Below are 18127 nucleotides of genomic sequence, written 5' to 3' on the forward strand. Positions count from 1 at the left end.
GCGCCCAAGTCTGTTACGAAACTTCGCTGTGGACTTAGTTCGGTTGTTCCATAACAATCTTTTCTTCGTCCTAACGGCTTGTCACAGTACCCATACCATCGACACCCACCATTGAGTGTCGGTGGCCTATCCACTACCGAGAACAACTTCGCTGCAGACGGATAGACCAGTATGGGTACAGGACATCACCGAAGTCGAGAAGAGGGATAGGTCATACGACAATTCCCTTCTTTTCCTCTGAGGTAATTGCATGACTTTGCCTGCGAAGTCAAGCATCCAGGGGATGGGGATTCGTGACGCTCGATTTCGTACCGAATTCGTAGCGAAGACTCTGAACCCTTCGGTTCCTGACGATCGGTTAGAGTCCTTCACAATCCCCTCCCTAATGGGCTTCAACGCCTTCGATGCGAAGGAGATGCTGCTTTGTCCTGTGAAAGCGCGACCGCGCTTTCTGAAGAAACTCGACATCCCAGGCGGAGTGTTGAAGACTCTTCGTCAGCACCAAGATGACCTAGAAGTACACTCCCTCGAGTTACACAGAACTTCTCCCTGGCGCAGGCTGAAGGCAGGGGCCCTGGGTATGGTACAACCAGACCACTGGCACCTCCTTCTACCTTTTGGATATTGCCCACAGGTCCTTGGATCGTTTTCCTTAGGACCCGTGGTGGCTGCTCAACACGTTGTCTAGCTAACCCAGACCCTAGCAGGCTGAACAGCATCGAGTCCTGGTGTGACTGTAAGAATAGATAAGTGAATGAGAGAGTGACTGGCTTCTCTTCCTATCTTTTTCTACCAACCCCTCTACCTGTGGGTAGAAGGGATACGGTCATCACCTTGCTGGATAAGGACGAGATGCCGGTGAGCTACTCGACAGAGCCCCATCCTATCCCTTTCACTAGGGATGGGAGCGAATATCCACCACTTCCTCCTACAAGGGGGGGGAAGTGGAAGCCAACAAGAGACAAACCATAACATTGTTGCCTCTTGCAAATAGGAACTTGTTCTTGTTTGCTGGTACGAAGAGATACGCTTGCCTCTCTCTTAGTACTCGGTCCAGAGGTCTGACCATTGATCCTGCGGTGCACACCCCGATCAATCGGACAGATGGCTTGGATCCCTCCCTCGCTCTTACGACCAGGGAGGCTTCCAAGGTTGGGCGAACACCAGTCTGTTCACAAAAGACTCAGATTCCACCCACCAAGTGAGTGGGGTTCCTCCCCCCCCGATTGTAAAAGGACCGAAGGTTTTGTATGCCGTGTCGGAACAAATGACAATTTGTCCAAAATTGCATTTTTCCTAACTATACAAACCTGAGGTCCTTTTACACATAGCCCCACCTCATGCCACCCCTCACTCTGCAGTTTTTGCTTGGGCCAAAAGCAAAAGTGATTTGTTTACCTACCAGTCGCGCGCGCGCGCCTGTCGGACAAGCAGTTAACTACCGAACCCCTTGTTCGAAAGCTTACGACCTATCCAGCTGCCGCTAGTACCTTCCTATTGTAAAAGGACCTCAGGTTTGTATAGTTAGGAAAAAAATGCAATTTTGGACAAATTGTCATCTTTTTTGATAGTGTGTGTGCCTTCATATATTTTGCCAGTGGAATGAATAAGAACGCACCAGTAGAGAAAGTTATGAAACTGTAAGCCACCATTATTAATAAAATAATAGTTATATACTGCAAGTATAGTACCTGTTATTTACTAGTCCCCATAGGAGGCTAATGCCATTAGTACACTGTAGGCATAACTTGAGGTTCTTTGCAGCATCCCTTCAGTCCTTAGCTGCAAGCTTTTCCATTCCTTTTACTGTACCATCATTCATATTATCTTCCATCTTACTCTCCACTCTCTCTTAACACTTGTTTCATAGTGGAACTGCTTTGAGGTTTTCCTCCTGTTACACCTTTAAAACCTTTTTTACTCTCAATTTCCCTTTCAGTGCTAAATGTCCTTATAGGTCCCAGTGCCTGGCCTATGGCCTAAATTTTGTACTCTATTCCATTATTTATAAGCATGCATTGTTTATATTCAAAATAAGGTGCTGTATACGTATGTATTTATATAGATATTGCACTGCTTTGTGGACCAAAATATTTAGTACTTAAATTTCCAGCTGAACTTCATGGTTGACCTGAACTTTCTGATGAAGAATTATCGGTCTTGCAAAGTGGATAAAAAGCCACTGCTGGTCATGTATGGGCAGATGGAGGGAGATCCAAAAGAATACGAAAGAGTAACATGCACAAAGGTAAGTTGTTCCGACACGGCATACAAACCTTCGGTCCTTTTACAATAGGAAGGTACTAGCGGCAGCTGGATAGGTCGTAAGCTTTCGAACAAGGGGTTCGGTAGTTAACTGCTTGTCCGACAGGCGCGCGCGCGCGACTGGGAGGTAAACAAATCTCTTTTGCTTTCGGCCTGCTGGCGTGTGGACGTGTATCATCGCGCTCTGCCCGCTTCATCGTCGTTGCTTTCGCATGGTTGTGTTTTTCTTTTTCTATTTATCTAGTGAAACTGAATTGCAAGTACAATCATTTCATATTTATTTCCATTGAATTCAATTGTGAATTAAAGGATCTTGGTTTCACCACGCCCTCCGATTACCCGAGTGCCGGGACTGAAGGGCGTAAGTGCGGGAATTCATTTTCCCAGAAATGATCCTCGTATTGTGTATGCTCGGTGCCGAGGGCGGGAGAGCGCTCGCTCCGAGCGTATATTTTGGTTGGAAATGTGTAGATGAAAATCGTAAGTAAGTGCTCTTTTCATTTATATATTTTTTTGACCTGTATGCTCGTTGCCGAGCGAATGCGCTCGGCACGAAAACTTATTCTGTATGGAAGTGGAATCGCAAGTACAGTATTCGTTTTTCCCAAATTTTTTCATATATATTAATGTTTTGATTGTAGGCATAATACTCCATTTTTGGATCAGTTTCCGAGCTGTTACCCGGAAATTGATCCTTCCTTACCCTTTTTATTTGAATGAAGTGAAATCGCAAGTGCAGTTCTTTTTCATTTTCATATTTTATTGAGATTGCATTGTTTACTTGGATCAATGTTTCCGCTATTTCCCAGGGAATTGATCCTTCCCCATTTATTTGTATGAAGTGAAATCGCAAGCGCAGTATTCTTTTCATTTTCATATATATTTTGATTGCATCAATTCATTATGGATCAAGGTTTCCATTCATAATCGGGAATGGATCCTTTTACCCTTGTGCTCGGTACCGAGGGCGCAAATGCGCTCTCTCCGAGCCCTTATTCATTGTGAAGTGAATCGTAATGCAAGATTCTTTTTCATTTTATTCCTTTTATTATTGATTGCATCAATATTTATTTGGTTCAAGTTCCGCTCAGTCAGGGAATTGATCCTTATGCCCTTGCATTCGGGCCGAGGGCACGATTGCTCTCCGGCTCTTATTATTCTTGTTGGGTACATGGGTGCTGTGCTGGGGGTGGGGAACGAGAACCCCCCCACCCCCCCCCACCCCCGCTCTGCTCCCACAGATGGCCCTTCCCCTTGGGGGGGGGGAGGTTATCTGCGTTCTTCTCCTCGCCCGATCCGTCGAGCGCGGGGGAGGGCGCTCGGTGCCCGATGTACAATTGTATTCGGGGTCTTCCACTCTTTCGGAGAGGGGCTCACCCCCCCGCGCAGAGGGGACTTCCCCCCCCACTAATGCTACTACTGTTATTTCCGCAGGTGCTACTGCCACGAGGGTGGACCTTGGTGAGGTATGGGCGTCCTTCCATTTGCAGGGCGTACTAGTGTCCAGGGGCTGCGGTTCTATGTCTGGGCCTACTGCGGTCACCCATGGAGTGGTGACCACGCTCCAGGTGACGACGTCCCTCCTCACCTGGTGGTACTCGCCTCACGTGGTAACAGTCTTGCCTACAGCCGTTGTGAAGTGCCGTTCGCCGTACCGAGAGGGGGGCGTGCCGCCGCCGCTCGTGGTTGCCGCGCTGCCGCGACCACACTTCCGCTGCCCTAGAGCTCGCCCCTGGACCTGCCGCCGGTACCAGGATGTTGCTGGCTGCTGCTCCACTTCCTGTGTTTCCGGTGCTGCCTGCCGTACCTGCCGATTCTGGGCTGACTTGTCCATAGCAGTTGCTGCGTGGCTGTCCTGCCTGCTGCTGCGCTGGCTGTCCCTGCCGTTGCTGCGCTGGCTGTCCCTACCGATGCTGTGCTGGCTCGTGACCTGCTGTTCCTGAGATGCCCATACCTGCTGACGTCGTCCCTGTTCGTGGTGGTACTACCCCAGACTTTGGTCTGTCTGTACAGGTGCGTCCGGGCCCTGTGGCTTCGGCTACAGCAGCCCCGGCTCCGCCCTGGATAGCAGATCTTACGTCTGTCCTGAGGAAGCTGACGAAGAAGAGGAGGAAGGTGTCGTCGTCGTCGTCTTCATCTTCTTCATCGTCGTCGGCTGCCGCCTCTTCCCCTTCGACTTCTAAGGCTTCACAGCCGAGGAAGAAGAAGGTTGCCTCCTCCCTCCTAAGAACTCCCTCCCTCGGGAGCTTCTGGGACCGGAACCCGTCCTCACCTCGGTGGGGACTGGGAGGTTCCTTCCGCTGGTCCTCCTGCTCTTCGGGAGCGGGGGCCCGTCTCTTCTTCGCACAGGAAGAAAGAGGACTACGGGGACCAGAGGGGTACCGGCTAACACCGGCTACTTCCTCGCCTGGTGTCAGTGGTTTCTGCCACTGCATCAGGGTCCGTCTCGGCCTCTCGTTCGCGGGAGGTACCGAGTGTACGGTCGCCTACCAGCGACCGTGCAGCCAGGAACCAGACCTCTGAGTCCGCTCAGCGTCAGGTTCACGGCACGGGGCGGAAGACTGGTGACAGCCGCTCACGCGACTCTCACCAGACCAGCTCTCGCTCTCGCGGCGACCAGCTGGCTACCCGGGGACGTGACGGTCCACGACCGGCCACGGGCTGAGGCTGGGAAGAGGTCCTCCTGTTCGCCGGTGCCAGCCACGGCTGGAACCAGCGACGTGACGTGCCGTGAGGACAAGCACCGGTCTCACTGTGACAGTGGAGCCTGCAGGTCGCCTGACCGTCGCTCTCACAGAGAGCGATCGGGTACGGCAACCAGCACCAGCTCTTCTGACACTCGAGATCGGGGCCGCTGTGCTCAGTCCAGCCGTTCTCCACAGCGAGACGGTTCGACCAGGCCTGCAGCTCGATCGCCACCGCGGTTGACGATCGCCTGCAGCCCTCCAAGCCTGCTGGTTCTGCCAGCGAGCGAGGAGGGAGCGTCAGGTCTGCCTCTCCCCTACCTTCAACCTCCTCGGGTTACACCGGGAGGAGCGAGGTATTGAGGAGTGATCGTGAGGGGTGCGCCCCTCATGATCCCACCACGACGCCCTACGTGCCAGGGCACGGTTTCTTGGACCGGCCAGGACGTATGCGCAAGTGGATGGAGAAGACCGAGAGGGCTGTCGCTGTTCCCCTTCTTAGGAGGAAGGTTCTCGGAATATTGCTCTTAGTTCGAAGGGCTTAACGGTCCTACTCTGCAAGATGCTGTGACTTCCGAGATCCAGAGGAACTTTGCCGAGGTTATGGCGCTGATTCGTCAGCACAACGACCTCGGGGAAGGATCGCCGCTCCCACCAGCAGAGCCACGTCTCGGCTCGAGTCGTTTTGGGGCCCGAGAGGGAACCCAAATCGACGGTGGGTCTGCCGCGATCGGAGCTTGCCGACTGTGTTGAACCAGGAAGGCGCTCTCAGTTCTGGCCGGTCGAACAAGCTACTTCACCTCCTCTACTGCGACAGAGGCGTTTCTACGTGTCTTCGGACACCGTATTTGAATACCCCTTAGGTCCTCCTGAGGTTTCGACCTCGACGAGGACTGGAATGAGTCGGAGGACGGTATCGGCTCTCTCCTGTCAGGTGTCGATCAGCCCCACCCAGACGACGTTCACAGTGGCGGCAGACCCTTACCTACAGTATGAGTTCGTAACCCTCCTCGGGGAAAACGTTTCTCCTGACGATACGTTTTCCCAGGCTCTGAGAGGCCATCGCCGTAAGGCGATGGCTGCTCCTTTTCTTCTCCAACTGCTAGTTCCGCTGGGAAGGCGAGCCAGTATTCAATTCCTCCCCCATTCCCTCTCTCCTTACGGCTACGAGGGAAAGGGGAGGGATCCTACAGATATTTCTCTTTAAGATCCCACGTTAGGGGCTGCGCTACCGGGGGGACCTTCGGGTCCTACCTGACGTAAGCCCCGGTCGTTGAGGAGGGATCCTGCCCCTTTCTCAATTTCTACGGGAATCGGGAGGACCACCAGCCGATATCGTTTGACGAATTCGGTGGGGGGTTTCGCAGAGTGCTTAGAATTCTACGGAATTTCTAGCGCACTCAGAGTGTTCGAGTTTTTTACGATCTCCAAACACTTAGGCGAGACCACGGTCCAAAGTGAGCGAGAATCCCCGATAATTGTTACACGATAATCGGGAACCTCGCTTAAGCTCGAATTCCTGTAATTTCTAGCATTTGGAAGAAGACTGCTGCTGAAAGAAGAGTATCTCACAGTAGGCGATTAACCTGGAATAGAGAAGAACGGACGGGAACTTCCAGTTTGGCTTGAACTATCGTCTTCGGTATTCTGTTCACCATTGAAGCTTTTCCTTTGGGAAAGACTTCTCCTTCACTCTCTTGACTAGAGAACGAAGGCGGTCGACTCTCCAATCCTTATTCTCATTCCTCGAGAGGAAAAGAATTTAGGATGGAGGTCGTGGTACAGAACCTACAAATATACTACGTATATTACCCTCGCGACATGATTCTTTTAACAGTTGAATTGTCCGGGGGGTAGGCGCATACCGTAGTTAACTCTACGGTTTGTGACCGAGACGAATTGTATCTTAATTGAACTGCAACTCGGGGTTGCCTGCAACCTCCCAGCAGTTATCAGTTTCGATTTTAGATACTTGGTATTGTCATGACAACACCAAATCAGCTTTTGTATTTACCGAAATCCGTTTCGTTTAAATATAATTGCTCGAGCGTATTCTTTATGCTCGATGGTTCTAGCCGAACGCATTCCTTCGTGGAATAATGGATTACCTGGCAACTCAGGATGACGAGTCACCGAGAGCTACTGCGTATTGAACTGCCTGATAGCGGCTCAGTATCAGATAGGTCTCGGAGATGCACGGTCGGTTACGTCTCTCTCTCCCCTGGTTTGATTGACTACCGAACCGTATCTCTGCCCAACAATCATGGACTTAGGTCTCTGATTAACGGGGATTCTCGCAATAATGAAGGACCATCTACTGCTGTGACGCTCGATTTCATCGCCTTCGACATTGCGAGAATTTTCAACAGAGATATCTCTTGGACTCTTTCATCTTTCTGTTTACCGCACGGTAACAGAAGTCTGTACTAGTCTCCCGCTGCATCGCACCGCGATAATGCGAATGATTTTTGCAGACATCTGAGTTTGTCTTCAAAATATCTCGTATTCGTAGGTGTGCAATTATTCATTGCTCGCCCCAAATTAACAGATATGTCAGAAGACATCGCCTACTCTCCGACCTGACAGCTCTACTTCCAAATGTTCAGCCCATGAGAAGCAGTTCTTCAGGCAGTATTTCCCTGTCTTCATTACTGAAAAGCGCTCCGCTTTTATTGCAACTACGATCCTCACCGGACAGCAATGAATAGCGGTTAGCGTTCTCAGTCTTTGTAGCACAGGTTCAGAATCTTGAGAATCCTTCTCTCGGTTCAGCTGTGAAGACGTAGGTTGCATTTTCTGTACACCTTCGTCTTCAACGACACATAGTGTTGTTTCTCCTTAGCCGAGAATCAACTATACTATGAGATATCTTGCCATCAGGGACCTCGGTCTCTAGAAGGCAATTGACTTTCGCCTGTTGGGCACATGCCTTAAGAGAGTCATCACCTTGCCTTCTGGCATCGGTGACAAACAAATTATTTGTTTAATCTCTTGGCATAACCCTTTTAAGGCGAAGGTCACGTGACTTGCTCGGGTGCTTGGACAACTTGCCTCCTACCGACCGCAGTCAGTCGGCAGCTGTCAGAGCGCCCAAGTCTGTTACGAACTTCGCTGTGGACTTAGTTCGGTTGTTCCATAACAGTCTTTTCTTCGTCCTAACGGCTTGTCACAGTACCCATACCATCGACACCCACCATTGAGTGTCGGTGTCCTATCCACTACCGAGAAGAACAACTTCGCTGCAGACGGATAGACCAGTATGGGTACAGGACATCCACCGAAGTCGAGAAGAGGGATAGGTCATACGACCATTCCCTTCTTTTCCTCTGAGGTAATTGGCATGACTTTTCCTGCGAAGTCAAGCATCCAGGGGATGGGGATTCGTGACGCTCGATTTCGTACCGAATTCGTAGCGAAGACTCTGAACCCTTCGGTTCCTGACGATCGGTTAGAGTCCTTCACAATCCCCTCCCTAATGGACTTCACCGCCTTCGATGCGAAGGAGATGCTGCTTTGTCCTGTGAAAGCGCGACCGCGCTTTCTGAAGAAACTCGACATCCCAGGCTGAGTGTTGAAGACTCTTCGTCAGCACCAAGATGACCTAGAAGTACACTCCCTCGAGTTACACAAGAACTTCTCCGTGGCGCAGGTACTGAAGGCAGGGGTCTGGTACAACCAGACCACTGGCACCTCCTTCTACCTTTTGGATATTGCCCACAGGTCCTTGGATCGTTTTCCTTGGGACCCGTGGTGGCTGCTCAACACGTTGTGTAGCTAACCCAGACCCTAGCAGGCTGAACAGCATCGAGTCCTGGTGTGACTGTAAGAATAGAATAATGTGAATGAGAGAGTGACTGGCTTCTCTTCATATCTTTTTCTCCCCCTCTACCTGTGGGTAGAGGGATACGGTCATCACCTTGCTGGATAAGGATGAGATGCCGGTGAGCTACTCGACAGAGCCCCATCCTATCCCTTTCACTAGGGATGGGAGCGAATATCCACCACTTCCTCCTACAAGGGGGGGGAAGTGGATGCCAACAAGAGACAAACCATAACTTTATGTTGCCTCTTGCAAATAGGAACTTGTTCTTGTTTGCTGGTACGAAGAGATACGCTTGCCTCTCTCTTAGTACTCGGTCCAGAGGTCTGACCATTGATCCTGCGGTGCACACCCCGATCAATCGGACAGGAGGCTTGGATCCCTCGCTCTTACGACCAGGGAGGCATTCCAAGGTTGGGCGAACACCAGTCTGTTCACAAAAGACTCAGATTCCTCCCACCAAGAAGTGAGTCTTCCTATTGTAAAAGGACCGAAGGTTTGTATGCCGTGTCGGAACAAATGACAATTTGTCCAAAATTGCATTTTTCCTAACTATACAAACCTGAGGTCCTTTTACAATAGGAAGGTACTAGCGGCAGCTGGATAGGTCGTAAGCTTTCGAACAAGGGGTTCGGTAGTTAACTGCTTGTCCGACAGGCGCGCGCGCGCGACTGGGAGGTAAACAAATCACTTTTGCTTTTGGCCCAAGCAAAAACTGCAGAGTGAGGGGTGGCATGAGGTGGGACTATGTGTAAAAGGACCTCAGGTTTGTATAGTTAGGAAAAATGCAATTTTGGACAAATTGTCATATTTACCCTTCATTTCTGATTTCAGGAACATTTGCCTTTTGATGCTTTAGATATACGTAGCCCTGTGCATGTATGTAATTGTTTTGATTCAGAAAGAGGAATTTGAACTACAGTTTTAGGATTGAAATTTGAAAAGCCTGTTTTTTAAGAAAATTAGCATAACTGTTTATCTACAATTTGTATACATATATGTATAATTTGCTGAGGCTCTTGTCTTGGAAGGTGTCTGTCAATAATGAGGTTGGGACTGCTCCATTTGTATTGCATTTTTTTTTTATTCTAAAATGTTAATCAAAATACTGTAATTATGAGAATTGTTTACTACTCAGGAAATATTGTTACTCATTTACATCCTGTATTTATTAAAAGTTGTAATGAAACATAATTTTAGGCTTGGCAGTCACATCTTAATGAGAGGTTTATGAGCATGTCTTTTTAAATGAAAATCTTGATATTTTTTATTATAATTGTGTGGCTACTGTGTTTACATTCATCATAATGATTTATTGATTTTTAACTTTATTTTCTTTGAAAGGTTAATTTGCCCTTTCAATATGGGACACACCATACGAAAATGATGCTGCTTCAGTATACCAATGGACTTAGGGTAGTTATTCACACTGCCAACCTAGTTCCTGATGACTGGGAGGAGAAAACTCAAGGATTTTGGGTATCACCTCTATTTCCAGAGTTAGGTAAGTAAATTTGGAAAGAGAGAGGTGATTTTGCTGATATAGATGGACAGGTCTTACTAAAGGTAGAACATTTCTCTTACCCTGGGGACACACTGGACTAAAGAATTTGAGAGAGCAGTAAGAAAAAGAGTAACTGCACTATGGATTAAATGTAGAGTAAGAGCTAGATACTGTTAATTGAACTATCGTATTGGTTGAGAGACCTAGATCTTATTGGAACTTGAGGCCTGTGCTAAATTATGCTGCAGAAATGGGGACACTGGCAAGGAAGATGAAGTAAGTTTGAAAAGTTTGCTGTAGAATGTTTGAGATTCATGGCTGGAGTATGATGGGAAGACTGTGTTATGACTGAGGGATTGGTGGAGATGTGGTATCTGGAGGCTGGAGAGGAGACTGAGATCTCAAAGACTTGAGATGACTTGGAATTACAAGGACAAGACAAGAAGGATACTGGATGGAATTACAAGGACAAGACAAGAAGGATACTGGATGGAATTACAAGGACAAGACAAGAAGGATACTGGATCAGAAAGGCTGTAGATACGGACACAGCAAGACAAAGACATAGGAATGTTCACATGAAGACAGTCCTTGTAGAAATTCAGACAGTAAGTGCACCCAACCGAGAGTAGAGGTGAAAACTCATTTCATATCTAGCCCCATTAAGAAAAAAAAGCATTTATGATGTTGATGGTACTTTCTTGTTTTGTCTTATGAATTTGTAGACAGTGCCAAAATAATGTTTCTTTTTGTAGGTGATGACAAGTCCAGCCTTCTAGATGGTGAATCACCAACTCGTTTTAAACGAGACCTAGTAGAATATATATTATCCTATAAAGCTCCCGATCTCACCCGGTGGTCTCATATCCTGAAAAAATATGACTTCAGTAGCTGTAAGTAAGTACATGATTTTGTTAATAGTGCAGAATGAGGACAATTGCCTACGTTAGGTTTTGCAATAGGTTATTGTCTTTTGTTCTGAGAAGGCTGTTAGTGTTTACATTAAATTGATATTTAATTCCTGCAAATTGAGATTAGATGTCATATCTTGTTGTTCTATAATTTCAGGTATTTGTTCTCTTTCTTCTGTATGAAAACTATATCAGTGTTGTATATTTCCTTGCCATGGAAATTAAACTTTTTTTGTGTTACACTAACATTGTCATACTCTTTTGTTTTCCAGCATGGTATTTGTAGGTAGCACACCAGGGTATCACATGGGCGAACAAAAGGATAAGTGGGGACACATGAAAGTCAGAAGAATGATACGCCAACATGCAGCTTCCTGGAAAAGTTCTTTACCTATTATTGCTCAGTGTTCATCAATTGGTAAGCAGTCGTCATTATTTTTGCACCTGTGTTTTTCTCATTTTGATTCATACTATGTTTTAATATTCACTTTCTTGGCATTGAAATGTCACCAGTTTCTTGTTGCTTAACAGTAGAATACTACAGTGGTCCCCCCGTATATGCAGGGGATGCGTACCAGACCCCTCCTTTGAATAATTAGAACCCACAAATTGTTGGAACCCCTGTAACAATTCTTAAAACCTCTTATTTTGTTAGTTAAAACTCAAGAAAAACCCACTAAAAACTTTTATACCTGATTTTTTAATAGTTTTATCACAAAAAGTACATTTTATGATGAAATTGATAAAAAAGAACAGGAATTTGTGAATATTTTCATAGAAAAATATTGCGAATAGATGAGTTTTTTGCAAATAATGGGGGGAAATGTTCCAGAGAGAAATCCGCGAATCTGGAGAACACATATACGGGGTTGTCCACTGTAGCACAATTTGTAGGATATCTTCAAAGAGGATAAGGGGCTATAAGATTTATAGAATTTTGCAGTATTTTCTCATTTTTACTTTTAAAGTTCCCTCTTAGCAAGTCATGAACCTTTTGGAACTCCTTACTGTTTCCATACTAATCAAGTGTAAATGTTATAGTATTGTTCGTGTAAACATTAAGATTTTATTGTACTGGTTATCCCTTTTCTTTTCAACAGGCAGTTTAGGCAAAGATGTGAAGTCATGGTTGAGTAGTGAACTTGGTATGAGCCTAACAGGTGCACCTGGCGTGTGTACTAACCCACCAATGGTAAGATGACAAGTTTATTCACCATAAGACAGACCACCCAATCTCAAAGAATTCTCTTCTAGTTAGTCTTGGCCAGAATAGTGCATGTTGGCACAATTTTAGAAATTCATCTTGAATCTTCTGTTTTTCTGGTATAGAGAAAGCAAGTGGTACTGTCAAATAAGAGAATTTTTATGTTGTAATTAAAATTTCAAATATTAAACTTAGAAATATAGCTCTAAAACTATTGATCAACATATATAGGAGTGAAATATTAACCTGTGCTACAGAGTGGCAAACAAGTGTAGACGTGCTGTCAATAATTGTTATGTAATGAACAGAGCCCCATTGGGTTTCTACCAACATTTCCATTTAAAATGTGTTCTGTGAGCTCCTTTAACATATGCAATCCATAGGTTATAGAAATAATGTAGAAATTTAGTATTTATTATAACAAAGCTGTGGTGTTTTTAACTATGGATGCACCGAGTATGGTTACATAGCTGCTGAATCCAAGCACCAAGTCAGGGATTTAGATATGTGCCATCTGAGTAGTTCTATGTTAACTCAGGTATGGGGCTAACCCACAGTATAATATAAGGGATCTTGAGGTCAACTTAATTGTCAGACCAACATGTATGCCACTATTAAAGGTACATGTGGTATATGATAATGAGGTGCCAGGCAGTTAGCTATTTATTTTGTGCTGCAATAGATATATTGATTAAATTTTATATTTAATAATTAAATTTTGAACATATAACACTTTATGCAGTTTAAATATACATTTAACATGTATATTTAGTTTATGGTCTTATAGCTAAAGGTACATTTGCAGATGAAAGTTGTATATCCAAGTGAGTCAGACATACAAAACAGCAGTCAGGGATGGACGGGGGGCTCCTGCCTTCCTTATAACTCAGCAACTCATGCAAAACAAGTATGGATGCAGCAACATTTTCAGTAAGTGTACATGTACTTTTCTTAGGCGTCATTGAATTTTGGATGGCTTATATGTAAAGAAACATGGCTAAGCCTCCACAGCTTAAAATAAATCTGTCATGGTATGGGGTTGTTGCAGTGGCTCTGTTTATCAGTTAAGGTGTGTCAGATGGTCTTTAAAAATTATGATTGTGTGCTGAACTATATTACAATATGCTGATAGATATGAAACAAAATCTTCATTGCCTCAGTTGGGGTTACCTGTACTAAGCTATAAACAAGTATGTCTTATGCTGTCACTTTTACTGTAAATACTGCAGGGGATTTTGTTGTCCTCATTTTTACGGTGCACAAAACAGGCTTATTTTAAAGTACTGGACTTGGTTACTGATGAAACAAATTTTTGTTTTTTGCATGTTTGATATGTGTATAGTTTTAACACTTCAGAACACTTATGGATCAATTTATTCACCGACAGTATGTGCAGTAATTAGCACCCTTATTAAAGTAAAGAGATATTTTCTATTTTACATTTTGAGGAATTTATCTTCATCTTTGTTTTTTGTATTTAAGGTTAAATTGTGTTAATCAGAATCAAATGTGGTTCACTCGATCAAGTGATGCTGTTATACGAATAAATTGGTTGATTCAATCATTTCAGCTTATGGCGAAGTGAGAAAAGAAGGCGAACCCGTTGTATGCCACACATTAAAACGTACACAAGATTAAATAAAGATAATACTACAGCTCAGTTTCTACTTCTTACATCTGCAAACTTATCCAAAGCAGCTTGGGGAACATTGCAGAAACAAAACTCCCAGCTATTTATACGCTCTTATGAAGCTGGAGTTCTTGCACTTCCAAAGTTTGTTGTAAGTATTGTATAATTCCTTCTTTTATGTTATTGTGCTTTTTATCATGTTTTGTTTTTATAAGGCAATGCAGTTTTAAGCTTTTAGATAATTTCATACTGTAAAAGTGATTGCTGTTTATTATTTTCACGTGATTTGCCACTTTTTATATTGATTTCTGTTTCTTACGTCATTTTAATTTTTGTTGCTGGCCAATGTAAGTTGCATGTGTATTTAAGTTGGTTTTTATTCTTCAAGTGATTTTTAAAAAATAATGCTATACTATCAAAAAGTCTCGTATTAAAACAATGTAACCATAGGTATTTGGTATGAAGAATTTTCCCAATAGTGAGCTGCTATTAGTTAGCACTGTGATTAATTAATTTTTTTTTTCGTCTCACAGACAGATACTGAAGAGTTTGAGCTGAAGTCCCCATGGAAAGAATTGGGGTTCTCCTTGCCTTATGATGTACCTCTAACACCATACCCCAGCAGTGCAAAACCTTGGTTCATGGACACCAAGAAATCAGCCCCAGATGTGTTTGGTAACACATATCCTTAATATAATTTTCCTGTGATACTGAGAAGCTGCAGTACAAAATTGTAACTGTAAGAATTACCATCTTTTACTTATTTTAAATATGGTAATGATGGTATCTATAAATGTAGATGTAATTTTAAAAAGGAAAACTGGGCTAGCAGTTTGGAAATAAGCCGTTCCTGCTAAGGCAGTATGTATTCTGTTCTGGAATTTGTAAGATTGTGATGTACAGTCTCCCAAGGCAAATCTGTAAAGAAGAGTGCCCTTACCATTGTTAATGTAAGACAAATTACAGTAGGCTTCAGTAAACTAAAGGATTTTTATGTTTAGAACTTATAAATATTTTATGTGTGAAGCAGAGTACATTTTTATTTTATTTCTCTTGGTGTTATTCTTAAAAGTATACCAGACATTTTGTATTTTTAGTCATTATTTGATAAAAATTCAAGTTCAGATGCTACAGCATTTAGACCAGTATGTACTAGTATTAAAGTCTGTTACTTGGTGGAAGAAATATTTTTAGCAACAGAGAAGTTGGTTACTGTTTTAAAATTTTAGGAAATATTTAGATTTTATTTGCATTGCAGTGATTATTGATGATGTGTGAGTGGTAGTAAACAAAGAATTAGGAATTAGAATATTTTGTTTATAGTTATTACCTGTTAAAGTCACCATTCATTTTTCTGTTTCTTTCTGTGGATAAACAATATTGTTAAGAATATGAGAATAATAAATTAAAGGGGTCAACTCGATACATATGAGGACAAATGTGCGGTTATTGTGATATCACGTTGAAGAATTGCAAACTAAGACTTGGCATAGCTTTTTAAATAAGATATTTTGAAACTAGACTATAGCTGAGTATTAAGAATTAATTGTTGATGCTTAGGTTTGTAAAGAAAGCAGTTTTAATTGCATTATGAAGATCACAGCATTTGCAAGGTGCCTGTAGATGCACAGAGGTGTTAATGAATGTCTTTGCTCCTGTGAAGATGTTTAAGAACAAATATACTCTATTGAATGTTAAAGTTAACCTGAAATAAATTTTTAAGGATTTGAAAAATGTTTAGTACTATTTTTACTATACTTTACTACAGATAACATTTGTGAACTAAAGATGTGGTTTCATTAACATTAGTACAGTATACTCTCATGGTTGGGTCATTCTGCCGATGGGTAATTTTCCCTTTGCAGCCGTTTCTTAAAAGATTGTTGATAAGTAAAATGAAATTAAAATATTGTGGTAAAGTGTTTTTGTATTAGCACTTCACATGATTGTAAATAATTTTTTTAGTAAATGACTAATCTACTTTCAGTAAATTACTGCACTTTACACCTGGTTCAGATTTGGATAAGTCTGACAAAAACCTCTAATGGCTTCTGCAAAGCAACTGCCAAGTAGGTAATACATTTTGTGAGTTCATGTTGTATCCCCACTCACTAGTTACTGCAACTAATTCTTTAGGCTGAAAAATGCATATACTATATAGTAGAGATTCATGTAAAGTAATACAGGTATACATAAAATTGTTTCAGCATGATTTAAAATTTCTACTGTAGCTTCTGACATTCCGTGTAAAACATAAGAGGTAACAGTACATTGTGCAATAAGCATGGTATGGAGATACTCAACTCAGTGACGAGAACATTAAGCCACCTCCTTCAGTTACCAGATCACTAAGCCATTTCCTAAAGAGTTCAGACTAGAACTAAATATGTTATGAGTTGTCAAGTAAGTACTGAACATTTAAGATCTGATTTTGAAATACGTATACTTGTAACTATGCACTACCTGTAACTGTATTAAAATCATTCAAGTATGCTGTTGTAAATATTTAAAAAATGTCTGCCTAGGGTATTGCGCAAAAGTGTGGTGCAGCTGCTAAGTTGGAGAATGTGTTAAATTATGTCTTCTGAAGAGGAATTCAGTACTCTGTAGGAAAGCAATGATGGACATAGTGACAGCACAGGGTTATGTTCTTTGGACCTAATAGCTTAGACGTTGATGACAAATAACATCAAACTAAAAGCAAAAGGGGAATTACTGGTAACTTATAGCATATACTGGATAGAGATTATGGCGAGTACAGTGGTACCTCGTTTGTCGAACTTTCCGTTTTTCGAACAAAATTTTCGAGAAAATTTTGTATCGTTTGCGAACAAATGCTCGTACTTCGAACAGATTGATTATCTAGTTTATACTTGTATTCGACGGCCTACTGGGTCTTACAAGTTAAACTGTATTAATTTATTTTTTCATTTACAATATATAGTTTAATGATAACAATATTCGACAAAATACATTAAAGTATAAAGCATTTAATATAAAATTTAGCTTTCAATATAACATTTAGCATAAAAGATGTATAAAATCGTACGTAACCGCGGTGACGTCACGCCCAGCTGACTTGAGACTGAACGAGGGAGCGTTGATATGTTGAGGAGAGGAGAGAGTGTTAAAATATTACTGTATGTATTAAAAGCAATAACAATTCAAATAAAAAGGAAATTTCTCAATAAATTTAACGCCGAGTGAGACGGTCTAGTTGAACAATATTAACAAAATAGTAAAAGAAAGAACAAAGCTTTTCACAGTAAAATTTAGCACAAATGATTAACAAAATCATTCGTCATTGCGGTGATACACAGCTAACTTGAGGTAGAGGGAGGTAGCATTTATATTTTTTAGGAATAATGAGTGAATGATTTTAAGTTATCGTGCATTGTGGTATTGTTGAGGAGAGAAGAAGAGGCAGTAAAATCTTTACTATAATATGAACGTAAAAGCAGTACCAATTCACATAAAAAATAGAATTTTATTTCACAATAAATTGAACGTAATGATAAAATATGAAAACAATCAAATACAATACAGAAAAAAGGAAAAAAAAAATAAAAGTCTTAATTGAGCCAGTGCTTGGTGTGCCGAGTGGGTCTAGTTGATGCAAAGGTCTAGAGAATATAAGGTCTTGTCATGTGCAGCTTTAACTGGGGCACAGGATTAAACGGCTAGGTGCGTGACGTCACAATAACCGCAGTCAGGCCCCTTAACCTATAGCAATCCTGCCTTTACTTTCTTTTTTTATTTTTCTAAATACTACTATGTTAAGAAGAATAATCATAATAAGAGATCATTAGAACATTTTTGCCAAATATCATTGAAATTATAGAAAACCTACCTTTGCTTTCTTCTTTTTTCCGTTATTAGGAGGAAAATAATCATCAGAATGAAAACTATATCTTAATATTTTAAATAATCATGAGCGAGTTCTAAAGAACATTCTAAACAATAATATAAATATATGTCTAAATTACACATTTAACAGATCTCCATAAAATCACATTTTGCACAAATATAGCTATGTCGCTAAATTTTTCAATATATGCACCGCTTTTCTGGAACTACTAATGTGTCTGTTCAAATTTCGAATTCTAAAA

General features: G+C 42.6%; 1 protein-coding gene across 1 annotated transcript in view; it reads left to right on the forward strand.

Moving 5' to 3' along the window:
* The window catches only part of LOC135197236 (probable tyrosyl-DNA phosphodiesterase), a gene marked incomplete at its 5' end in the record, with an annotated part of 34221 nt that extends 17712 nt beyond the window's left edge, over positions 1 to 16509 (forward strand). The window contains 8 exon segments of the mRNA XM_064224324.1: positions 2114 to 2248; positions 10114 to 10273; positions 11029 to 11170; positions 11457 to 11602; positions 12285 to 12376; positions 13194 to 13318; positions 13959 to 14169; positions 14552 to 16509. Of these exon segments, the coding sequence (XP_064080394.1) occupies positions 2114 to 2248; positions 10114 to 10273; positions 11029 to 11170; positions 11457 to 11602; positions 12285 to 12376; positions 13194 to 13318; positions 13959 to 14169; positions 14552 to 14710 (1170 nt within the window).
* Between the last annotated feature and the right edge of the window lie 1618 nt (positions 16510 to 18127).

The sequence above is a fragment of the Macrobrachium nipponense genome, chromosome 18, assembly GCF_015104395.2.
Source record: "Macrobrachium nipponense isolate FS-2020 chromosome 18, ASM1510439v2, whole genome shotgun sequence".
Classification (NCBI taxonomy): Eukaryota; Metazoa; Arthropoda; class Malacostraca; order Decapoda; family Palaemonidae; genus Macrobrachium; species Macrobrachium nipponense.